The following is a 26,376-nucleotide window of genomic DNA, read 5'->3' as shown; positions in this document are numbered from 1 at the left end:
AAGTAGGACTGGATCACAGATCTGGTGCTCAACCCAGTTCTCTTCTACTACTCCATGGAATTTCTCCAGTTTTTGTCACACTCCTTAGCAAACCTGGGCCAGCCTTAGTGAAAGCATTGAAATTATTTGATTTTGAAAGTATGCCTTTAATCCCTGTCATTTTTTCCTCTTATTAAATCTTGATCTCACCTGGATAATTTTACCTTTTTAAGAAGGAAAAAATATTAGTACCTGAATTGAACCCCACTGTCAGCTTTTCCTTATAAGGATCTTAAAAAAGCATCCCCCCCCACCCCGCACTGCCCCAGGGAGGAAGTTGGAGGTCTCCAGGTTCACTCTTCCTACATCTTAAAAATAAAATGAAAGGGATTCCAATATTATATATATATATATATATATATATATATATATATATATTTATATATATGTGTGTGTGTATATATATATATATATATATAATTGTAAACTATAATGTCTTTGTAAATTAATGTCTTAAATTGGCAAAGTCCCTGTCATCTTAGAAGCCACCCATGAACTTAGAAACAGAATATAAATGATACAGCACATTCTGTAATCTTCTTACCTGTAATTGACATGGTAAATGTCACATGTTAGTAACTTTAACCAGAATCAAATAAGGGAGTATCTGAAGCCACCATGGTGAAGGATGAGCCACATCTGTGAAGGCTTTGGAAGGCATTTTAAACAAGTCAGACCTCTAAAGGCCAGGTTTATTGTGTACATCTAGTAATTTTTATTCTTCTGTGTCTCCAGTGCCACAAACATCTAGTATGTACATGGAGAGCAAACAATTGATTTGTTTTCTCAAAAGCCTGCCAGACGCACTGAGGTGGAGATTCAGCGTAGCAATTCTAAACACTAAAAATAGAGATCTGTTGGTTTAATTTAATCTGTATTGATGCCTACAGTGTTGTCTCTAGTACTTGGCTCTGTGGGAGAATATTTAGTTAAGAACACTCTCAACCAACCTCCTTATTAGAGCTGAATCCATGCATGCCATCACAGGGTGCCCATCAGTGAGACAATGGCCCAGGGAAAGAATTGTTGAATTGAATATTCCCAGGTTGGATCTTGAGTTTCAAGAGGATCAAGTCGTTGCTGATTCCCAGAGATCCTTAGGATCCCTTTGAAAATCATAGCAGCGGTGATGGTGATAAGGGGTCAAGTTGATGTGCTCATATTCTTGTAGATGGGCCATTTTCAATGGTGTGGTGAATACCACCCCATTTGCCGCTGGACGCCATGAATCAAAATTGTGGTCATTCATACGGTCATAAGGTCAACTTGCACTATAGGTGTGTATGAGCTTGACCAATTTAAATTACCAATTACCATAATTTGTAAAGTGTTGAAAACCCTGAATAGTCACTAAAATTATACACTATAAATAGACACATTACACACCCACACATGTATGTTAAAAATAATTTTAGAATGGCACTGTATCTGATACATTGGGGAAGGCAACAATGTCAACATTGATATCAAGTGACTTCTAGCAACACGGCCTGTAATCACAGTTTATCGTGCCCTCACTAACAGCCACACTTTACCGGCACACCTGTGTCAACACCACTCAAAATGAGTCACTCACCCTGGATACATGTACGAATTACCTTTCACATTTAGTTTGTCAAAGAGGCATAGGTCACATCTGGCAGAGTTACTGAGTCACTGGTGTAGGAATCTGAAACCCAAACTCCCTCCACTGAATTCTCTCCCTCGCCTTTGTAAATGTTCTATTTCACCAATAAAGGGCTGTCAGCCTCAAGATTTAAAGATTTAAGCTTGAAGGGGCTATAATTATTTCTCTAGGGCTCTGTCGAGATTTCTGTAGCTTACTCATTCATTGTTCCCACATGATTTGATATTTGTCATTTTTTTTTCTCTGCAACAGCAGAAGTTTTTAAATTGCTTCACACAAATGGAAAACTAAGGTGAACACAATAAATCTGAACTTGACTTTCCATACCTATCACTCCTATAGTAAGGCTGAGTAATGAGTGATTTGGAAAGTGACTATAATCGTGAGCTTTTGTTAGAAAGATATGCTGCCTTTACCCAGGTTATTTGTTGGTGAAGTTGTGTGAGTGGGATTTTCACTTTGCTCTTTCTTTTCTTTTGCTTCTAGGTCCTGAATGTTCTCAGAATTACACAGCACCTAGTGGAGTGATAAAGTCCCCAGGATTCCCTGAAAAATATCCCAACAGCCTTGAATGCACTTATATTATCTTTGCACCAAAGATGTCAGAGATTATCCTGGAATTTGAAAGCTTTGACCTGGAGCTTGACTCAAACCCTCCAGGGGGGATGTTCTGTCGCTATGACCGGCTAGAAATCTGGGATGGATTCCCTGATGGTAAGAAGGGCAGGAAGCATCCCCAAAAGGGGAGAATCTGGGGGAAGGGCACTGAGATCCTTTTACAAGTGTCATGATACATGCATCATTTTTTAAAAAAATAGTTCAGAAGGAGGAGATAAAACAAAGCAAAATGGTAACTCTCTTTATGAAGAGTAGTGATGAAATATTTGAGCTCAAAAGACAGTAATTATCTAGTCTAATTTCTTCAATTTATAGGTAAGGAAACTGGGGCCATGAACGATTATACATGGTCTCATAGCTATTTTTGTGATAGAATTAGGACCAACACATGGTTTTCCTGACTAAAGTATTTGCCTCATTTCATTGACCTGCCTACTGGTCATTAATTCACAGACCTGAAGAGATCAGTTAAGTCAAACAATTCACTTGACAAATGCAGAGACTAAAGACCAGAGAGGTTAAGTACTTGATACAATTTTAAGGGTGAAATGGCATCCATTATGCGGTTACCAAAAATTTAGAAATTTAGAAAAAGAAAGAGGATGTTTGGACATTCCTAATTTAGACAGATTCCTTATCTGCTCCCTAGGGAATTTTTATCTTTGGCAATTTGAATCATCTCAACACATCATCTGTATACATTGTTTTTATCATCTAAATTTATCCTACATTTTAAAATATATTTACTGAATACCTGCCATGTACCAGGCACTGGTCTAGCTACTTAGTAACAGAACAATCAAAGATGGCTGCCTTGCCCCCACACCCCCCCCCACCCGGAGTTTCGATTCTGCCAGGGGCCATTGGACAATAAACAAGACACTTACAGATGAAAGAATTCTGTCCTTGGAATGCAAAAAGTGAGAACTTCTGTAAACAACAACAACAACAAAAATGAAAGAAAGGAAAGTAGAGTAGAGCAAAGGCATGAAAAGTACTAGGGTTAAGAGACGGGGATATTTAGGTTGAAATTTTAAATAAGGTGGTCAGGTTCGGCCTTATTACAAAAATGTCATTTTAGCAAAGATTTGAAGGAGGTAGGGGGCAGGGGGGTGGCCATGTGGACAGCTAGATGAAAGTTTTCCATTTCTATCCTTGTGAATTAGAAGGTGAATGGCAAAAATACATACCCAAATCCTGAAAAGAGGGAGATAATATCAAATAATTTGTTGCAGCTGCATTGCTTGTCTTGTGTTTAGTCTGGTTTAATATTAAGATTTCTCTAGAGAACACACTCTACACAGATCAGGAAGGGCAGCTTGGAAGTTCTTACGAATCATGCAGTTAGAAATATGTAACCACCTATAAAATAGAGTCAGATATTATGATCAGGCTGGAGGAAAGAATATTTAAATAAATATTAAATTGTAAATGAAGGGCAAGTATCATGTGAAAGAGATTGCCTTTGCCTTTGAAATGACATTAAAATTCTCAGCGTAATTCAATTTAGCTATGTTCCTCAACAGTAAACAACAATGGAGATAAACTGGGTTTAGAGAAAGCTTATATTGTCATTGCAGTAAGTGGGTGAGTTATCATTGGTGTAGTTTCGTCTTTGCTCTTTTACTATATAAATAGGGTTATGATGATCTTATCGAAACTCTTCATTAAGTAATGAGATTTGCCCAAACAGAGTGCTGATTGATTTCTAAGTATTCAATCTGATAATTAGGAAAACAATATTATAACAGTATTGTAATAATAGTTGGAACATTTAATAATGGGTTTATTTGTTCACAACCCAAATTTGCAGCCTTCCATTCTAGAACTTACATTTAAATTGACATTTGAAAAGGAGGTCCAATCAACCAACTTATTTAGAATACTTTCAGAAAGAAGCACATTGTTATTAGTGTCAAGGGTTTTTCAAAGTAGTAATTTTCTGGCTCTAGAAAATCACTGAGTTGAAGCGAGGAACAATTAACAATAAGAGTTATCAGCCTTGCAATTCACTAATGTTTTAAACTACGGTGCACTTGACTTATTCCCAGAGAAAACTGGCCTTGGAATATGGAAACTGTGTTTGTATATTTGTTAAAATTTACCTAGCCTTGTCCAGCCTACACCAGCATAACAGCTCTCTCCTTTTTAGGCAAAAATGACAGACTTCCCCTCCTGGGTTTGTCAGTGGCACTAGAAACATTTTTGTTATAGTAGTTCAACACATACAGTCCCTTGCCAGCAAAATTGCTTTTACTCTTTGATATCCCTTCCAAAAACAACAACCAGAAGGCGCTGAAGGCTTTTAACCATCAAGTGATTTTATGTTGCCTTTTATCATACACATTGAATTAGGTGACTATGTAATTGAAAGCTACCCATTGAATAGGATTGACTTTGAAGAAAAGCAGTTTACTCCCAAACTCAGGTCGAGGTATGCATTGTTGTGAATCACACATCTCTGTCTATCACTCCTTAAGCTCCATGGATTCAGAAGTAGCGACTCTGTAGTAATTGGTGGAAGTTTACATATGGTTTGTGAGCCATGAGCTGAGCACACTGCCCGGCCCTGGTGGATATTGCAAATGTTTGTGCTGAATTCTGGAGCCAAACACGAATGCTTAGCTCACACCACATGGGCACACATGAAGTCAACTCTCCCCCCAGGCTTTAGCTGCTGTCGTTACCTACATTCCAAAAACTATCAACTATTTGAGGAGTAAGTTTCATGAACGCTAGATTGAGCTCTGTTTCGATTTTATTGACTTACTGTTTATATTAAAATTAACTTCTGGGGCGCCTGGGTGGCTCAGTGGGTTAAACGTCCAACTTCAGCTCAGGTCATGGTCTCACAGTCCGTGGGTTCAAGCCCTGCACTGGGCTCTGTGCTGACAGCTCAGAGCCTGGAGCCCGCTTTGGATTCTGTGTTTCCCTCTCTCTCTCTGCCCCTCCCCCGCTCATATGCTGTCTGTCTCTCTTAAAAACAAATAAAAACATTTAAAAATAAAAAATAAAATTAAATTAAACTTCTAAAATAGAAATGATATAAACATAAAATTATAAACATTCCAAAATGTAAATGACATAAATGTGCAATTTTTTTTTTTCTGGGGAAAAGTTGCCAAGTCCAGATATTCTCCAACAAAAAGTTTATTATTGTAGGAAAAGAATACCTGGTCTATTTTGTACTTTTTCGAAGTGATTACCTTTTTTGTTTAGTTATTCAGAATGCCTCCTTTTGAAAGTCTGTCTTTATAGCAGATTGCTGCCTTTATTTTTTTGCCCCCCACCATAGAAAGGGAACAGGAGACCAAACTGTCTCATTCTGAGGTGAGAGATTGGAGAGATTAATTATTGGAGAAATTAATGGAAAAATACAAATAACAGGGTAATGCCATTCCCAGTTGCAGTTATATATTTTAAATAGCACAAATACTTTATTGCCTTCACACCTGGAAAGATATGGTCACTATGCACCTACTGTCCCCCCAAGAGATTGTTTAGCACATATTGCTTACTTAAATTCTTCAGTAATACAATTGCTGAGTTCCACTTCTGTTTTTGTGGGTTTCCATTCATCTCCTTGGCCTAACGGAAAGAGGAAATCCAATAGCTGTGTTCATGTAAATACACAAATGAGCACATGCATGAGATAGATAAGTACTGTGCCCACTCTTGCTCAGATCAATATTGCATTAGCTTGCTAGGCTAAGTTCTTGCTGTTGTTCAGGAAAATTCAATACTTCTTTGTCTTATAGTCGAAAAAGCCTTTTCACTCTCATATCTTGAGGGCTCCTAAAGAGAGTTGCACACTGCTATCCGGGGGCAAGGTTCTAAAGGACAGAAGGCAGATTTACCCGGCATGTCTTAAACATTATAAACCAGTGAGTCATGGAGACTCTCTAAATTATGAGTCTGCATTAGACAAGTTCTCTTCTGTTTGCTCTTTCAAAGAGACTCCCCCTCCCCGCTCCCCAGAGGAATGGAGTGGTGGGGGGAGGGTGGAGAATCTGCAGCCAGAGCTTAAGGGGTTGAGTGTGGCTTCCCTTGTGCACTTGTATTCTTGGCGGGTCAATGGCTGTGGTGATCAGAGACCGGCTCCAAGGACTAAGGCTGTAAATGTTTGCCCACAAGCTAAAGAAAAAGAAAGTTATGAAACCACAATAATGGAATTTAAATGAGGGGAAAAAGTGAGAACCTATGAATGGACTCTAGGCCTCTCATTAAGATTGTAAATCAGAAATGGGATTCTTTTCAAGGAAAGGAAAGACCGGAGTTTATGGCTCTAGCTCGGTGTTTTCATGCATATGTCATGGGCAACTTTGTGCTCCATAGGGAAGAAAAAAGTGTTGAATTCATTCAGAATGATGAAAATCTGCCAAAGGACTAGCACTTGTAGAAGAAGCTGAGGCTCAGATTAAAGCTCAAGAGAAACAAAACTGCGAGTTTCATCTCCTGAGATGCTCTCTTCTGCCAACTGGGAAACCTGATAGAACATTTTCTTCCCATAACAGAGTCCCTGTTCATGACCATGGCATGCCCTGTAGATAATCTGTATCAATTCCCCTAATGGGCCAGGGTCCTTGTTTTCTTCATAATAAAGCAGGCTACACACACACACACACACACACACACACACACACACACACACAATGGTTGGTTGCTGGAGAATGAGGAGTTACAGTAGAGAAAACTCTTTAAATTCAATCACATCAATTACTATGAATGCATGGAGAAGTTATCAGATATTCGAAGTAACCATTTTTCACTAACTCGAATGTGGAAACACTTTGGTTTAGTTGTAGTTTTAGGTTTGCTTTGTTTTAAGAGGGCCAGCCAAGAGCTGAAAACCTGTCAGCCAAGGATCTGAGCACTCCGAAAAGCAGGGTGCTTGGACTGGCCAGCTGCCTACTAGGAACTCAGTGGGTAGGTGAGGCTCCAGGGAGATCAGTTCTTATGAGACTCACTTTTCCAATCACATTGGAACCTGCTTCTAGTCTTCATCAGCTGCTTTCTGCATCCAAGCTCCACACACGGGCCTTGGCGCACCAAGTCCCTTCTGTAGGCCCATCCTTCCAGAGAGGGGTCCACCCACTGTGCTTCCTTGAACAAAGCAATAACTCTTAGTTGAAATGCAGAGAACCATGGATTTCTTGGAGGGGAAAATGGTCCACACCAGATTGTCCTTCTAAGCCCAAACCATCTGCTATGTTTTTACCATATGTGCAATGGAAAAAAAAAAAAAAAAAAAAAAAAAACTAGAGAAAAGGGGATTTTTTTTTTCCTTGCTGATGATCTGGACAGGGAATTGGAGAGATTCTCCAAGCCCAGAGGGCTTGTGCACTATCTATGTGGCAAGTTGCAATTACTAACTGCCAAGGTTTATCTAAAAGCACTTCAACAAAGGGGTGGCCAGTTTAAGCCCAGTTGCAGTTTGACATATCACAAATTAATCAGTGTTCCCAATTTTTCACTGCCCCAGGTACTACTTTTTTTCCTGATATGCACAGTCAAATGGCTCCTTTGGGCCATCTTTTAGCCACAGGACCTAAGTGCAATGTGGTCATGTCTCTTAAGTTTGGGAGAGAAAAAAAACAGAGAAAAGTCAGATGCATTTTCTTTTCATTTTGTTTACAACTTATTATTACGTATAAATTATTGGTGTCTGTAGCTTCTAATTTTTTTTAATTGTTACAATTATAAATTATCCATTAGATAGAGCCCTGTCTGTGATGTTCATCATAATAAGGCTCCAGAACTAAAAGATGGAATGAAGAAGGAAATTGGGGTTACTCAATGTTGAATCAGATTCCTGGCACTGGTCTGGTTGCATCCGGGACCAGTTCCCTGGATCTCCTCATAGGGTGGGGAAAGTGAGTAAGGCAGCTTCCAGAACCCTTGGTGATCACAGCCTAGCTGGAATCTTTCAGCACTGGGCAGTGTGTGCAGTTTGGTCCTGGAGATGAATGTCAAGGTGACACTTGACAGCCCAAATCTCATTCACTGCAGATGAAGCAAGCATTTTGATTCTGTTCCTGAAAACAATCCTGCTCAGTGGGGAATGAGGTTATATGCCTGTTATTGCCCTTCTAAGCACACTTTAAATCCCTCTCCACAAACCTGATCCAATATGTTCACAGTGAACCAATTAACCAGGGAAGACTTGCTTTGGGTAAGAAAACACTTCTGGGTTCTGCCAGGACCCATGTTTGCAAATGGTTATTCTTGCATCTGCGGTGGAACAAAAGATACTTTAATGTTCTCTGCATTTCTCCCTTTCTAGTTGGTCCTCACATCGGGCGTTACTGTGGACAGAAGACACCAGGTCGAATCCGTTCCTCCTCGGGCATTCTCTCCATGGTTTTTTATACTGACAGTGCAATCGCAAAAGAAGGCTTCTCAGCAAACTACAGTGTTTTGCAGAGTAGTGTCTCAGAAGGTCAGTATTTATTCACCCTGCAAAGCCCTGTGGTAAACACTCCATGTTATTCCTCCTCACACATCTGTGGCCACATGAAACACTAAAGAAATGGTTTGTGAATTGGAATGTCAAATATTTATTTTTCTCTTTTAAATGGTTTTTATGGATATCAATAGGAAGAACTGTTTGGTGTGCTTTCTTAAGGAAATTGTGGATGAGAAGGCTGCTTGTGAGCCTCTGAAATTATGGGAGAAAGTGGGAAATGGCAAAACAGTGTCCTGAAACAACGAACTATAGCCAGACCCTATCTGGCACCCTTGAATGTGTACTGGGCTGAGAATCATAAAAGGACAGGCATTGATCACAAGGGATAGGAACAAATCCGCCATAGTTTATTGACAAGGCAGTCTTACAGAATAGATGACACCTGGTGGATTGGTTTGTGAAGACACCAATGGAAGCCATTTGTTTTTTTGTTTTTAGGTGAATAAAAGCGGATATTCATGTAAAAGAAGCATGTTTTAATTTCGGTTATAGCTTTCCACAAAAGAAAGAGGAAGTACTATGTTTCACATCTTATTAAAATGCTCAACTAACTCAACCCTTCTTCAAAGTTTATGTGGTGTCCAGCTCTTTTAAGGGCCCAAGGAAAACACCAGAAAGAACAATGAATAAATTGTGTATTTCATCAGGTCTAGCTGCCAGGTTGTAAAGTAACATAGGGAAGAGGACAGGGGCTGTTCGGAGACCTTTCCTGCAGATATACTAGTATCTTTTTTTTTTCTTTTTTTAATATTTGTCACATGGGTGCCCTGGGTGGCTCAGCTGGTTGGGCATCCCACTCTTTTTTTTTTTTTTTTAAGCTTTATTTATCTTTGAGAGAGACAGACCAACAGAGCGTGAGCAGGAGAAGGGCAGAGGGAGACAGCATCTGAAGCAGGCTCAAGGCTCTGAACTGTCAGCACAGAGCCTGATGCGGGGCTCAAACTCACGAATGATGAGATCATGGCCCAAGCCAAAGTCAGACACTTAACCAACTGAGTCACCCAGGTGCCCCATAGATATGCTAACATCTTTTCTTTTTTTAATTTTTTTTTTTTTAACGTTTATTCATTTTTGAGACAGAGAGAGACAGAGCATGAACAGGGGAGGAGCAGAGAGAGAGGGAGACACAGAATCTGAAACAGGCTCCAGGCTCTGAGCTGTCAGCACAGAGCCCGACGCGGGGCTCGAACTCACGGACCGTGAGATCATGACCTGAGCCGAAGTCGGACGCTTAACCGACCAAGCCACCCAGGCGCCCCTGCTAACATCTTTTCTACCAGATCTTACTGGAAAATGAAAAGGCCAATTAAATTTCAAGATCTTATTTGTGCTTAATTTGATTAATTAATTTATATATGTTTGTGTCTATAAATATTTGTAAATGTTTATTGAGAGAGATAGAGAGAGAGAGAGAGAAAGGGAGAGAGAGAGAGAGAGAGAACATGGGGGAGAGGCAGACAGAAGTAGAGAGAGAGAGAAGCCCAAGCAGATTCCACGCTGTCAGCACAGAGCGCGACACAGGACTGGATCCCATGAACCATGAGATCATGACCTGAGCTGAAATCTAGAGGTGGATGTTCAACCAGCTGAGCCACCCAGGCACCCCTATAAATATTTCTATATTACAAATACAAATCTAAGCTTAAAAGTATGAAACCAGTGAAAGAAAACCTTCTATGCCATAAAACTTCATCTATTATGATAGAAAATTCAGAAAATGTGCAAGTTTGGTTAGTTGGCATTTTTCTTGATGATTGAGAATCCTTAATCTCTAAAGCTTTTTTTCCCCATGTTAGTACTTTTAGATTCACATTTCTTAAAGTTGATTATTTATTTCTCTATGTCATATTTCATATCAATGTCATATTTCATTGTTTCACTGAGTATATGAGGCCTAATGGAATACATGCTTTCATGATTCATAGTCATCATTGTGAGCATTATCATTTTATGTTGTAAAACTGTGGTCCTCCTTGGGACCATATGATACTGTGGTTTACTTCTGATGGATACTCTCGTGTTTTAATAATATAAACTAATGATGTTAATAATCATGACAAGGCCAGGGCAGGAGGCATGAGAACAAAGGGAATCAGGGAGAAGTGGCCCAGGTGCCAACTACAAAGAAATCTGAAAGACAGAGAATTAAGGTCTACTATTCACCAAATATGGATTATAAACAGACATAGAATCTTTTTTCACTTTTACTGGATCTTAGAGAAAATACTAAAACTTTTGGTGTGTACTCGTATGAACTTTGAAAATAAATCAAAAGTGCCATCATTTCCTAGTAATTTTTTTAAAGTATATTTATTTATTTTGAGAACAACAGAGTCAGAGCAAGTGGGGGGAGGGGCAGAGACAGAACTGCAAGCAAGGTCTGCACTGCCAGCACAGTCTGATGTGGGGCTTAAACTCATGAACCATGAGATCATGAGCTGAGCCAAAACCAAGAGTCGGGACCCTCAACTGACTGAGCCACCCAAGCACCCCCTAATAGATTTCTAATAGTATTTCTGTCAACCTAGGTCCAGTTAGGAAAATAATTAATCCACTACAAGATCTTCAGAACCCTGTTTTTAAAAATTACTGCCATGAATTTATTCCCACGTATCAGTACCACATCTCAATAAGTCCCCCACTGTCATCTTCTGTAAGATTTTGTGTGAATGTCAACATGAATGTTTTAGTTTGCCAGATTATAAAAAGAAATCTGCCTTTCAGGTCCCCTATGTTTTCATGACTTTGGGCCATTTTTTCCCCTCTAGATTTCAAATGTATGGAAGCTCTGGGCATGGAATCAGGGGAGATTCATTCTGACCAAATCACAGCTTCTTCCCAGTATAGCACTAACTGGTCTGCAGAACGCTCTCGCCTCAACTACCCTGAGAATGGGTGGACTCCCGGAGAAGATTCCTACAGAGAGTGGATACAGGTATGTAGCAGGCGATGTGGCATCTTTAGGGTGGAAGATTTTGGTCATCTAGAAAAGGTGTTGAAAAAAAGCAGTGCAATGCCTGATGCCTGCAGGTGAGAAGACAAAAGGAATGGGCACCAAGTGGCATCACCCTGCAGAACCATCAGGTCACTGCAGTCTAAGAAAAGCAGGCCTGGTTGATGTCCTTAAAATTCTTTTTTTTTTTTTTGTTTAACTCTTCAGAGAATGCCCAGTTGTCTCACTTTGGTAACAACTAAAAGATCTGATTTTTTTCTAACAACTACACATTTTATATTCATATACTTCCTCCTTCAACAGATTTTTATTTCCTTGATGAAATATATTGGCTCAACCAGTAGACTTGCATGAAATAGTTATATCAAAGTACAAGGCTTCTTATTTGTTCAGAGTAGAAGAAGGAAAGAAAGGAGCTGAGGTTTGCTTTTCCATACAAGTGTACATAGCACATGCCCAAGAAAGCAGTGGGAGCAGATCAAGGGCACTGGTCTTTGTGGGCTGTGTATATACACATGTATGTCTGAAATGGACACATTTGTATCCTTATTATGACGTTGCTTCTGCTTCCCTCCCTTTGCCCTGATACCCCCTTCCTTACCATTACCCTTACATCCCTGACAGACTCTCCTCTTCTGCACCATGACTCCCTTGCCCCAACTCATCCCTGGCACCAATCCTAATACCTAAGCCTGGCCAACCTTGATGTCTGGATACGCCCACTCAAGACCTGATGCTCATGTTCTTGAGTTTTTCACCCACTGTCAAATGAAACATTGGGTATCTGGCTGTGTGGGTTAAACTGTGGGCAAATTATACAAAGTTATTTGCTGAAGGATACAGGCTTAATTTTCATAGAGTAGGCAAAGCTTGTCTTACATACATTGCAAGATATATAAAAATGACTAATTCCCAGAGAGAGTTTCTAAGCAAGAAAAAAAGCAAGATGATTAATCCCCTACTTTCTATATTCATTGCTGTTTCAGTCTTTTGAGCACAAATCCCAGATTTTGTTTTACTTTGTAAAGGTCAATATTAGTTTAACATACACTTAAAGTGAAATGGCCTATTACAGGAGACTGAACTCCTGCTAACCTCTAAATGATAACACTGAGAAATGTGTAGACGGTGAGAAAAGATGAGATTTTTACCTAAGGATTGCTGAATCCAGCTCTAGATTAAGTCAGAAGTTAAATGAATTTGCCTATGTCAAAATAGCTCTTGGTAACTTGTTTTTTCACATCCCCAAACCAACAGGCAGTTCAGTATGATTGACAGACGTGTCTCCAGAGGAAAGCTTGCATTTTGCAGTGCTAAGCATGTTTGCATGGTAACGTGGTCCTATTCTTGGTAATGTGGAGAGTGCTCAATAATTTAGGGACAGTGTTGGGCTTGCAAGACTTCTGAAATTGCAACTGTAGCAATTCTTCTGTGCAAGACAATTCTGTGTCAGTAGAAACATTGAGACAAGATGGGCTCTCACAAAGCATTTGTCAACAAGACAGGATTTACATCCTTCTCAGGAGCTAGGCAAAAGGAAAAAAAAATCTGAAATGGTCCGACTCTTTCTATCAAAGCATAGAAAGCAATGGTTAGGAGAAGCTACGTAACCAAAATCTCTCAAACAAGGTTTACTTATTACTCAAGCTACTCTCCATCGGTCAGCTGGGGGTCTGTTCCACATCTTCTTTTTTTTAAATTTTTTTTTCAACGTTTTTTATTTATTTTTGAGACAGAGAGAGACAGAGCATGAACGGGGGAGGGGCAGAGAGAGAGGGAGACACAGAATCGGAAACAGGCTCCAGGCTCCGAGCCATCAGCCCAGAGCCTGACGCAGGGCTCGAACTCACGGACCGCGAGATCGTGACCTGGCTGAAGTCCGACGCTTAACCGACTGCGCCACCCAGGCGCCCCTGTTCCACATCTTCTAACACCAGGACCTGGACAGAGGGGACAGCTGTCATCTCAAATATTGCTGGTCACCAAGCAAGCAAAGGGAAAAAGAGAGCACAGCCATTGTGCTAACTCTTATGGTCCCCTCAAAGAGCGCTTTCACCCATTTTCATTGCCAAAGCACATCCCATGGCCACACTTAGCTTCTGAGGGGTAGCAATTCACTTCATGCTGGATGGAGGAGAGCTAGAAATTTGGTGAACAGCATGAATGACAATTGTGCCATTCGTAGAATAGTTACCATTTATTGAGGGTTTACTATGGGGCCCCACTTCTGCTGAGTACTTGACATATTTGTATTTCATCCTCACAGTAATCCTGTGAAGGAGGTGCTATTATCCTCATTTTACAAAGGAGGACCCTGAGGTTCTGAGAGATTAGTAAATGCCCAAGATCACAGTGAATGACTGGGTTTGGAATCAGGGTCTGCCAAACTCCCAACACCTGCTTCTTTACACTTCAGTCTCCTCTGTCTTTATCATTTGTTACCTTTCATATGAATTCAGGTATATCTTGGGACATAATTCCCTTCATGCCTTTCCTTGTGAGAGGACACACGGAGATGAGTTGGGTGCTTACTCTTTCTAAATCTAGCATTCAATGCCCTTATGCCTCCATCCCTATGGACAATGAATATCAGAGAGACTCAGCATCAGTTCACCTTGAGGTAAGATTATCTTTCGCTCCTTCTTGAGCTCACTGGACTCATTTACATGTTTGTTGTATCTTTTCCCTCATGATGGGAGCTCTTATCATTCACCCATCACCTAATTATGAATAATTTTGTATGTTTCCAGCTTTTCTGAAACTCCTTGGAAGTGGTTGGCTTGTTGTTTTCATTGGGTAGATGTTTTACATTAACCACCAAGTAAAGCATAATTGAGGCTGAGGGCAAGAGGCGCATACCTCCAATCACAGGAGCATTAGCGCACAGACATTTCTATTTATATGCACATCAGTATGCGGTTGGTATTTGTTTTCTTTTTCTGCTTTTTCACATTTTGCATGAGATATACCCCCACAAAACATGTTGCTGTAGCAACAAGAACAAACACTTGCATGTGTTAAATTAATAAGACAGTGTTGGAAGCTGACTTTCCTTCAAGACAGGAACAGTCTTTGGTTGCCATTGTTTTCTCTAGGAAATTACTGAGTGACATAAAAAAAACAATGCGTCGTTAACCGTGGGTATGAACGTCTACATTGGTGCTTCCTGTGAGATCTGTTGTCTGCCAGAAAGCTTAAAAACAAGTCAAGAGGCAATTTAGTGGGAAGGGGCATAAGGGAAGTCCCCACTCGGAGCTTTGCACATGGTCACATCCTGCTCAAAAGGCCACTTCATATCCTGAGCAGCTAAAACCTCCTAATGGTCAACAGCAGAGTTTAATCACACTTTGAAATTTGCCCATGTTTTTCAGAGTATTCCACTCTGTCCTGTTTCTTGGAGCTGCTTATCTTATTATTCATTTAGTCTTTTTCTTCCTTTTGTTTCTGGTTAAACAATAAAGGATTCAAAGTAAAGACTCCGTATATCAGTGGTGTTATAAAAATTCTTAATTTTCAAGCATATCATCAGAGCCCAAGCCATTAACCTCATTGAAGCTGAATTTCTTTCCCTGTAAAATAAAGGTATGGTAGCCTTCTCCATTCAAGCTGTCGCAGTTCATGATACTGTGAATCTCAGAGAAATGCAGTCTTGGGCTTTCTTCTCCTCTGTGCATACTAAGTGCGTAGCATACTGTCTGCTCCGGAAACGTGTTCTCATGGATCCTAAGTGTAGTCATTCACACACAAAGCAGAATTTAATTCGTTAATTATTTCAATGTTTTATTAATGATAGTGTTCACCACACTGTAAACAGATTTATCCTTCTCGCTTTAATTAAAGCTCTTGGGAGCGCTCTCCTCAAAACAACTGTGACTTTTCCCTGATTAAAATGCCAGGAGACGAGGGGGAAAAAAGGCAAGAGATATAATGCCTAGATGGGATATGACCTTTGTTGATCCGAAGAAATAAAATGGCACCAGGGACTAATCGATTACCACACCCTCCAGTGAGTTTAGAAATAGAATTGCTTGATAAACCGACTCAGGCTGAAACTCCACTCTTCTCCAAATTTGGGGGCATTGTCTTTTGTGGGAAAATTTTTGGGTACTAGATTATTTATGCTGTCACTTATCCCAGAGAAGCAGAAAGTGAAAGCGCTGGCTCCTAAACCCCATCCTGTTTGGTTTGGTAAATCAGCCCTTTTATGGATTAATCACACAGAAGAAAGAAGCCTCCACAAAGATACTCTGTAGCTCTGAGAATATATCACCGAGCCCCCAGAGCAAAATCGTCTTCTCTCTCCACTACCTCTCTCTATTTACTAGTACAGATGTTCATTCTGAGGAATGAGGAGAAGGAAAGTTCCAGAAGAGAGGAGCTAGCACTAACTTTATGAGGAGGCTTGATTCTATATTTTCCTTTTGCCTTATGTATGTTCCTGTTAGATAATATTCCACATTTTCTAACTGAAGGAACTTTGAAAGCAGACATCAGCAACAAAAGGCCTTAGTGTGGAAAGGAGGTAATCTGAACTGAGTCATTACACACCCATAATACCACACACCACACACCCTCAGTCGTGTTCACTCACTTACAATCATAGTGTCAAAGAAAGTAAATGCCCTTGTTAATGTTCAACATGTGAAACTGATCAGGCCAGGCCTTAGGGTTATTTTGTGGATTTTAAAATTAGTTATAAGATTGGGGTGCTGGGTGGCTCAGTCGATTAAGCGTCCGACTCTTCATTTTGGCTCAGGTCATGATCTCATGGTTTTGAGATCAAGCACTGTGTTGGGCTATGCTCTAGGCATGGAACGTGCTAGGGATTCTCTCTGTCCCTCTGCCCCTCCCCCCACTTGCACTCTCATTCTTTCTCTCAAAAATTTAAATAAATAAATAAATAAATAATAAAATTAATTGTAAGACACGCTCTAACAACAAAACTTTATGTTCCTATTGCACTTTTTCTTTTTTCTTTTATTTATTTATCTTTAATTTTATTTTATTTTGAGAGAGAGAGAAAGAGAAAATGCAAGTGGCAGAGAGGGGCAGAGGGAAAGAGAAAGAGAATCTGAAGCAGGCTCCATGTTCAGTGTGGAGCCTGACGCAGGGCTTGATCCCATGACCCTGGGATCTTGAAGTGAGCCGAAATCAAGAGTCAGCTGCTCGACCGACTAAGCCACCCAGGCTCCCTACTTTTCCTTTTTTAAAGCACCTTTTTGTACACATCCCAGTTTAGTCTTAGAATGTAAGTTAAATAGGCCAAAGATTTACATCCTCAACTTCATGTGAGAAAACAGAGGCTCAAAGAAGTTAAATGGTTCATGAGTCCCAACTTGCAGAAAAGATGCAACTTGTGGGGAAAATCGGGCTTACACAATGGAAGTGGACTTCCTTTCTCACACGTGAGAATGGAGTCAGTAGGCACAGAGAGATCATGAAGGCAGACAGCAGCTGGTGAGTCACCACTTGTGGCTGGACCTGACCCAGGCCCAGCGTGCAGCTGGCTTTTCCATAGCTCTTTGGCCATTCGAACTGTGAGTTTTTCACCTTACACTCTCAAATTCTCAAATGCAGTAAACTGAGCAATTCTCTCACGCCGACTCTACAGAGGAAAACCACAAAGTCCGGTGAGGTCGTAAGGCCCCACAGGTCCTGGAGGAGAGACAGTCATTCAAATAGCCAAGTTCCTATAATCCCCAGGCCAAGGGTCTTTCCTCTAGGCCAGGAGGTCCTTCCTGGCTTATTGCCCAAAGGCTTCCCAACATCTCTCCAGGGCTGTGAGTTGGAGCTACCAGCAACTTCCAGAGTGGCTCAGTCATCATTAAAACATGGAATTAACAGTTATGACTTGCTGATAATGGAGACAAAAGGCAATTTAAAGGCATGGGCTTGATTTCAGGAGCTAAGAAGGGGCCAGCTGGATGCCCTGTATTGGAATAGTAACAAATGGAATGAAGTAACTCATGAATTCTTGGAAATATTCCCTCTGAGACTGGAATTATTACACATTTTTAGGAAATCTTAGGTGGGAAAAGTTAGTGCTCCTCATTCAGTTAAAAGAATTTATTTGGAATCCTTGTTTTTATCTTTAAAGTTACTTGTCTCCCAAAATTAGGATAGAAACTGAAATCATTTATCGTAAAGCCTTAGAATATCATTTATTTTAACAGGCTTCATGTATAATTTTCTTCTAAACTTTCTGGAAAAATCTTTTGTTCTCATAATGATGTGTTGAGTATGGAACAGGTATCGTGGATGAAATAGTTTTTGACATTTTCATACAATTGCTAGTTTTTAGCAGGTTTATAATCTGTAATGCTGTATTCATAATTGGTTCCATTTGCTGAATTGACTGGTCCAGAACATATATTGAGCCACGTTATCCTGACTGTAAACGGTCTGCTTATAAACCAGACACTTTAGAGGGTACATTATCTCATTCAGATCATTAGTAAATTGCTGAAATCGCAATAAAATGATCCTTTATAAATGTGTAACTAGAGAACTGACAAAAATAGCTCACTGGGTTACCCAAATGTGGAATGAGACATGTAAAATATAGTGTTGGCAAATTTAGGGAAAATATAGCTGTTTGACTGAATGTTTATTCCCCAGGTGTGCTGCCTGTGTGTGTGTGTGTGTGTGTGTGTGTGTGTGTGTGTGTGTGTGTCTGTGGTGCAACTAATATTAATATGCTGTTTTAGCTAAAACATTGATCTGGAAGGGAGAAAAATTGCTTTAAAAAAAATTCCCCCAAGATAAGTCTTTCATTATCTTACCCTGTTTCTGCAGGGACCTCTACTTCCTGATAAAATGAATGCTTTACATCCTATCACAGGGCTGTTTTCTCTGACTAGGTTCCACCCAGGAAGTCTCTGTTCCCAAAATTCCTCTCTGGAGGAACTTTTCCTTTGCTTTCTCTTGTACCTTGTTTTCTCAAGTTGTTGAAAGTCATTTGAAGGAAATACTTACAGAAAACATGTACAGGGATGGGTTAAAGTCAGAACTTGTTGCTGCATTAAAGGAGGTTATGATTTGGGGAACATGGAATAAACGTGTGGCATAATTATTTAAGATATTTTTACCTGACTGTTTTGTCATCTACAAAATACCAAGATCATTTTAACTGTTTTGATCAAATCAACCACTTAATTCAGTTTTAAAAATCAGTCAAATGATTTTGCTAATTAGTATTTCATGTCAACACACCCCAAAGAGAATGTGTGACATTTAAAGAAACCTCTTAGATTTTTATGATGAAATCGCTGGAAAGACAATATTGAAAAAAAACACAACTATTCAGGTAGAACTACACTTCACATAGATTAATTTGCATACCACACACATTTCATTTGTTTATGGTTTTGGTTTCTTAATTGTTTTATGTCTATTTGGAACCAATATTCATAGTTATATTCTAGAGGAGAATTGTTTTCTTTCCAGGATAGCTCAGCTTTAAGTATAAGGCTAAAAGCAGATGCAAACATCATTTTATCTAAATTCCTTATTTTGCTTGAGTTAAGAGGTTAAGTGATTTCCAAGACCACATAGCAAGTTAATGACCCAGACCCTGGACTAGAATCTTAGCATCCTTGCTGCCCCTTCTTTGTTGCTACTCAGTTGTAATACTGTGCAAACATGAATTTGGGTCCTTCTTAAAGGTGACATCATGAAGACCAGGTAAGCACATTTAAGTCCCAGCATATTCCTGCTTAGTTACTGATTGGTAAAGGATGTCTATCAAATTGAGCAGTCATTGCCAAAGCTTTACCTTTGGCCAATGACTGGACTCTGTCCCGACCAAAGTTTCTTGGTCTAAACAATACTGATGTTTTAGATTAGATAATTCTTTAATTTTTTTAATGTTTATTTATTTTTGACAGACAGAGAGAGAGAGAGAGAGGGTGAGAGAGAAAGAGCATGAGCAGGGAGGGGCAGAATCCGAAGCAGGCTCCAGGCTTGGAGCACAGAGCCCGATGCAGGGCTTGAACTCATGAACCGTGAGATCATGACCTGAGCCAAAGTCGGATGCTTAACCAACTGAGTTGCCCATGCTCCCCTAGATTAGATAACTGTTTATTGTGGAGGCTATCTGTGCATTGTAAGATATCTAGCAGTACCTCTGGCCTCCACCCACTAGAAGTCAGTAACACACACACACACACACACACACACACACACACACACACACACCACACAAACACACACACACACACCTCAATTATGACAGCCAAAAATGTCTGTAGGTATTGTACAATGTCCTACTGGGGACAAAAATCCCCCTCCATTGAAAACCATCGGTATAGAAGATGCCCCAAGTCCTAATCAAGTCATTTTTTAAATAAAAAGGGTAATCACCATTAATAAGGTTGATCACAAAGGAAAGGTAAACTGGTTGCTTGGCTGTTTTTTGTCACATTTCAATTGCTTATCATAGATAATCATTTGAATAGAACCGTAGTTCTTTTGTTTTCCAAAAATACAGATGCATCTGTTTACCTTATGCAGGAAAACAGCATCATAAACCTCCTGGTTTATTTATCTTAAGCTTCACTATTTTTAGCTTTTAAACGTGAACTGTTTTTAGCTAAATAAATACAGATGTGATTTCAAAATACTGTAGCTTGGGTCTCAAAATGCACTGATAAGGATTGGATTATGAAAAGGAAACACAAGGATAAAATCACAAGTCATTGTTGACAAGATATAGGAAAAATAAGACTGAAATGAGCCCCTCCACACCTGGACATTATGTGTCACTGACCTTTGCCAATGTATTTTAATTTTTTTGCAGTATGTAAATCAAACGTGTGTGTGTGTGTGTGTGTGTGTGTGTGTGTGTGTGTGTGTTTTCACTTCCATGGTAATCAAGAGTAAGGAGCTGTGTTTGAAAAACTTGTCTATTGCTTATTAACTTATCTTTTCATGGGAAAAATACTATTAAGTTTCCAATTTTGTAACCTAAACAACAACACATTAAGAGCTATCAATTCCAACCAGTTTCATATCTGTGGACCAATAAGAAGGCAAGGTTGATGGTTTCACATCTGTTTTGGGTGAAAGGCTGTTCCTGTCTGTGGTATTTAAAATTTAAAGAACTTCTGTTATTATACAATTGGGAATCCTCAGGGAGTAAAATGTTAATGAAATCCATAACATGCACAGATTTTATGATAGCAGTTTTAAGAAATTCCTTTGGTGGGGTTTGTTGATTTCTGTCCCGGCGGTAATAATTGTACCTTTTACAGAGTGCATTAATGTTCGCATTTAGGAGCAATGGCTACGTTTATGCAGCGTGTAATGTAACACACGAACTCCTAAGCTTTAAATAACTTTCATATCGTAATTTGAAAGCCCTGGAGCAAAAAATGTGTGTTCTTCAGAATTGGAACAACCCACAGTTTAAAACTTACCTAGCACGTTCACAACAACCTCCTCCAAAGATGGAAAAGGTACACCCTGCAAATTCCAAAGCCTGGATACAGATGGACATTCCAGACCCTCTTATATTTCTCATTTAATGCACCATTTGAAAGCTCTGCATCAAAAAGGCAATTTTGATCAGCATCACAATAACAATTTGGGATGCTGACCTACAAGAGAGACAGATACTCATATTTATTTCCTTTCTCCACTTCCACTGCCCTCCCCGAAGCTTTCGAATTTCATTTAATTCTGTGTTCAGATAAAGAGAGGAAAGCAGATTAAATCAAAAATGCTCTATAAATCCCAATAGTAATAAAATGCATTATGCTTTCATATTTCCAGCTATTGAACGGAGTAAGCATGTGAAACTAATTGCACACATTATGACTCAGAATAATCACATATGTACTCATGCATGTGACATGCAGGGTTTTTTTTTTTAAGCTCTCTTTGCCTTAAGGGGTTAAAACTGCATTTATGACACTCTTAGAATTGCCTGTCTTCAGAATAGTGAAGTCTTACTTTTACCAAAGTTTTGTTTTCTCACAATTCTAATGCTTTAAATTTCTGACTACATTTTCAGGATTTAGCAGAAAAATAAATCAGCTCCTTTATTCTTTGAGCAGGCCTGAGAAGGACTATCTATTGATAGAATTCTTCAGGGGATGGATGATTGGACCAGACAGCTTCTGAAGTCTTTTCAAGCATTTAAGATTCTGTGATTCTATTAGAAATAAATTTACTCTATCAGCTGGTGCCCTGGGCTTTGCCTAAATGAAAACATAAATATATGAAGCATAAGTGAAATTCATTTTAAATACTCCTGATTACCGTGTGAGGCAGCACATAGCAAAAATGTATTCTCAGTTCAAAACATTTTCTCTTCTTCGATCAAGTAATTGTTTAGGTTGGTTCCACCATGAAGTTTATCTGAGGATTTCACATAGAAACTTCACTAGTGAGGCCTGTCTTCCTTGGTTCTTTTGTACTAGCTCACAGGGATGTGCAGCCCACCAGGGAAGATAAGATGAGGCCCAGAGAGTTCATCGTTCGTGTCTCCCCAATCTTTGAAGAAAATATCTGTAAGGCATAAGCTTACCTACCATTACGGACTGTTCACACCTTAAAGTCCTGCCAATACTCAGTCTTTTTTTCTTTCCTTAAGAAGACAAATACCACATTCAATTCTGAGGATGTTATAGGCCATAATACTAGCCCAGAAAAGTGACAGGGAAAAAAAAGCGGCCCCAGGGAACCTGGATGAAGCTGTATGAAGAAGGACATTACAGTTGTCTTATGCCTCCAAGACTTGATGTATTTACTTTGGGCTAAAGCTGATGCAGATAGATCCATCTCAGAGGAGAGAAAGACCAAGACCCAGGGAGATACGCAGGCTAATAGCTACAGAAAGTGCAAGAATCTGACAGAGCTTTTAGTTTGAGAATCTGGAAATGAAATCTAAAATTTGCAGTGGGGAGTACCTGTGATAATAAAAAGAAACTAGCAAATTATGAAATATGAAATACTGAAGAAAATGTTCTTTTATATTTTAGGAGAGACACCACGCTCACGGGAAGAAGAGATAATAGCTCTTTTTTATGTTCCTAGTCTTAAAAAATGAAGGTATAGCACGTAGGATTTTCATGGGCTAATTATTTAAACCTTATTTTAAAAATCCAGGCTAGTCATTGCTACTCTCAATCAGCAACATTCTATCACACACACATTATACTATTTCTGTAGTTTTAACTTATGTTTCCAAATATTGCAATAAGGAGGCTCTAATTTATTTAGAAAGCTCCAATGCCAAGACAGCAAGAATTCAGTTACTTAACAATTCAATTTCCATGGAAAGAAAAACCAGTCAATACATTTGTACATTCAATATGGTATTTCCTCTCAATCAACCACTAGGAAATAAATGAATCTTCTTTATTGCGACAAACGTGGAAGGCATCTTACATGATCTCCATCTGCACATTCCTGTGTTTTCTGGGCAGTAGGACAAAAAGGAAAAGGAGGCAGGAATAGGCAATTTGGGGTTCGTCCTGTATATGCTGAAATTCAACTGTGATTATTAATTCCTGTAATACAATAATCCAGTCCCCTTAGCCTAAGAACTTTGCGGTTTCAAGAAGAATTTACGTTAACATCTGTTTATCTACTTATCTTTCTTTGAAGTGTCTAGACTTAGAATATTCATGTGTCTCATATAGAATTCATCTTAATTAAAATCTTTTTATCAAAAGTAATTCAAATGTTATGAAGCAGTTCATTTGATTTCTTTTTAAATACTGGCAGTTTTAGTAAAACCATGCAAAGTGATGTGTTCTTATCCTTAACTTTGTGTCTAAAATTATAGTAACAATGGGATAGGATTCTTTCTGCTCCAAAAACTTGCAAGGGTATATGAAAGGGATGCTTTTTTTAACATTTCCAAATATGTGCCTTAGCTCCATGTTTTTCTGTCAAGAAGTGCCCCTTACACACACACACACACACACACACACACACACACACACACACACACACAGCAGTGTGGCCATGTTCCCCAAGAAAGCATTTCACCTCTTGTCACCTCCAAGTGTATGGTTGAAATAGATGTATCCAACCACGTGTTAAGAATGGTTCCAGTGGATAAATGCAAGTCATAGCTTCCATTATGTTAAGGACTTTAGGCAGTGCTAGGGGACGAATAACATGATATGCTTAGTGTAACATCTGTGCTCATTCTCCTGTGGTTTGAAAGTAGTCATGCACATGCATTTTTCCCGTTGTGTGACCCAGGCTGAAATGCATGAAATTAATATAGATTTTTTTTTCAGCCTGCATTTGGATGGCAAAGCAGCATATCTTCAGAACACAGAATGATGTCATGCTTTTTCCCTTTCTTCTAAGGGGAGCCTGGAAATCACTAATCATTATATAACATTTCTCCTCTCCTTGTTTTCATTGCCCAGCTCCAACACGGAATCAGTCAGTCCAAAACTACAGAACGTTCCTTGTGAATTGTAAATGCAAATGATTTTCTTAGAGAGTAATTTTTGAAAATGCATTATTTCAAGGCTTTTCTTGTCCCCCTTTCTCAGTGATCTTCAAAAAGAATCAGTATACACTTCCTGGATGAACGATAAGCTTCCAACAGGGAAAACGCAGTTGACCAAATATTCAATCGTGACGTTCATTTCATCTCTTCTCAGGAATGATTGGCATCCCTTCAGAGACTGTTGACACACACTTTCTGATGGCCAGCTGTACCTAGGCAGTCTGTTCTTTCTCTCCTTTCTCGTCTCCGGGGCAGCATTCCTTATAACCTTAGGCAGTGACTGACTTTAATCTCAATAATCCCATCAGCTCCTTGCTGGATTGTTCATGCCAAGTGGACGAGTTTTCTTGGACACCTGCACTTGCAGATTTGCCATCAGCACATGAAATCCTCATTAATGTGACAGGCCCACCTAGCTCCCTGAGAAATACATGGAAAGTCAGTATAAAAGGATGCTGTCAGAGTTTATAGGCCAAGAAGCTGATTTAGACGGTTGCCCTCATCTGCAAGTCTTTAGTTTCCAGAAATTCATCCTTGTGTTTGTTTTTGAAACCAAGCTTTTAGGAGGAGGGAGAAAAATTAAAGTCATGACTTACTGGAAAACTAATAATAAACAAGTCTTTTTGTTTGTGCTGGAATAGACAGATGCCTTTGGAGTACAAATGTGTGTTTATCTTGAGTCAGTTAGGGATCTCCCCACTAATGCAGATAAAACTTAACAGGAAGAGTGGAACAACAGCTTCTGAAACAAGTAAATACACTTTACCTGTACATGATGTTTAATATGCTTTTTGGTCTTTTAGGCTTGAAAATCTCTTTAAACTCCTGATAGACCTGAAAGATGTATGTGTCATAACTGAGATCACTGCATCTAGAAAGGGGTGATGCGATTTTTGCCTTGGTGCAGAGCTCTAGTACTCCTGCCAGGAGGCTCACTTACGAGGCTGTTTCTCAGACACCATAGACAAAAAAACCCACAAAATTCACCAAAGGCCTGAAATCTGCATGCATTTCCTAGCCACATACAGCTATAATTCCAACGTCTTATAAAGCCCACACGTTAATTTGGTAAAACCGTAGAGACCTATAGTTATGCAGTGAAATGTTGATGTTGTTCCTTTTTAGAAAATACAGGAAGGGTATGGGAAAAGTCTAAGATACCAGATACATAAACAGCCAATACATAAACATCCTGTGGACATCATGTTTGCAATTAACTTAGCTCTAAAATAAAAGGTTTGCGTGAGGTTGAGAGCCTGATAGACATTGTGAAAAAAAAATTTATGGAAGTCCTACTGTCCTTTGGGGTGACTTGTGGGAGGAAGGACACATACTAAGTTACTTGAGAGGTCATCTGAGAAATAAGTGAAAAGGAATACTTCACACAGCGTCAACCTAGCCCATGAAACTCATTGTTCAGTGGACTCCAGCCTCAAGTAGTGGGCTTTTCAAAGGACTGGAAATTTTATGAGTAGTTATACTAGTTGCAGTTATAAACGCCAAGATAAAAATAATCACATTCCTAGCTTACGTGCACAAGTTAGTTGGCCAAACACTAACTTTGCCTTTAATGACAGGCAGTTGGCTTTTGTTTGGAAGAAAGGGGTTTCAGATCTTGCCAACAATGGTGGACAGACACAGCATTGAGTTTAAATCCAACAGATATATACTGAGTATCTGCTAAAGATTAGACACTGTATGTAAGAGCCAGGTGAATTTAAAATGAAAGTTTCTGTCCCTCCTTCAGAAGAGTTAAAATCCAGGTACACTCACACACACACACACACACACACACACACACACACACACACACACCAATTACCCAAGTGACTAAGAGAAAAAAATATTAGGGTCACATTCTTATGGTTAATGTGTGTACGAATGCTTCATTATGATCCTCATAATAACCATGGGTTGTAACTAAATAGAGTAAGCCTTAGTGTTTTTGCTGGCAAGACGAGAAGACTAAGGCTTGGGATGGCTAATTAACTTGCTTAACATTGTCCAGGTCACTTTTTAATGTCAAAGCTACAGAGGTACTTCTGGACCCTGTGCTATCTGCCACCAGTTGCTGCCTGCGTCACCCCAATTTTTTCCCTGAAGTCTAGAATTGATTGAGCATTTATAATGCAGTCTATCCACTCTGTACTGAGATTTATTGTTTACTTTACTTTTTCCCTCACTGACTAGAGGGCAGG

The 26,376-nt window shown here is 39.4% G+C and overlaps 1 protein-coding gene across 6 annotated transcripts in view; it reads left to right on the top strand.

Moving 5' to 3' along the window:
- The window catches only part of NRP1 (neuropilin 1), a 503,454-nt gene that overhangs the window by 425,252 nt on the left and 51,826 nt on the right, over window positions 1–26,376 (top strand). For all 6 annotated transcript variants that reach the window (XM_081796084.1, XM_060659006.3, XM_081796083.1 and 3 more), the window contains exons 5-7: window positions 2,153–2,380; window positions 8,568–8,723; window positions 11,519–11,685. In XM_081796084.1, the coding sequence (XP_081652210.1) occupies window positions 2,153–2,380; window positions 8,568–8,723; window positions 11,519–11,685 (551 nt within the window). The remainder of the gene's footprint in view (window positions 1–2,152; window positions 2,381–8,567; window positions 8,724–11,518; window positions 11,686–26,376) is intronic.

The sequence above is a fragment of the Panthera onca genome, chromosome B4 (assembly GCF_046562875.1).
Source record: "Panthera onca isolate mPanOnc1 chromosome B4, mPanOnc1 haplotype 2, whole genome shotgun sequence".
Taxonomy (NCBI): domain Eukaryota; kingdom Metazoa; phylum Chordata; class Mammalia; order Carnivora; family Felidae; genus Panthera; species Panthera onca.
The sequence above is the reverse complement of the archived record's forward strand: the minus strand, read 5'-3'. Positions and strand labels throughout refer to the sequence as shown.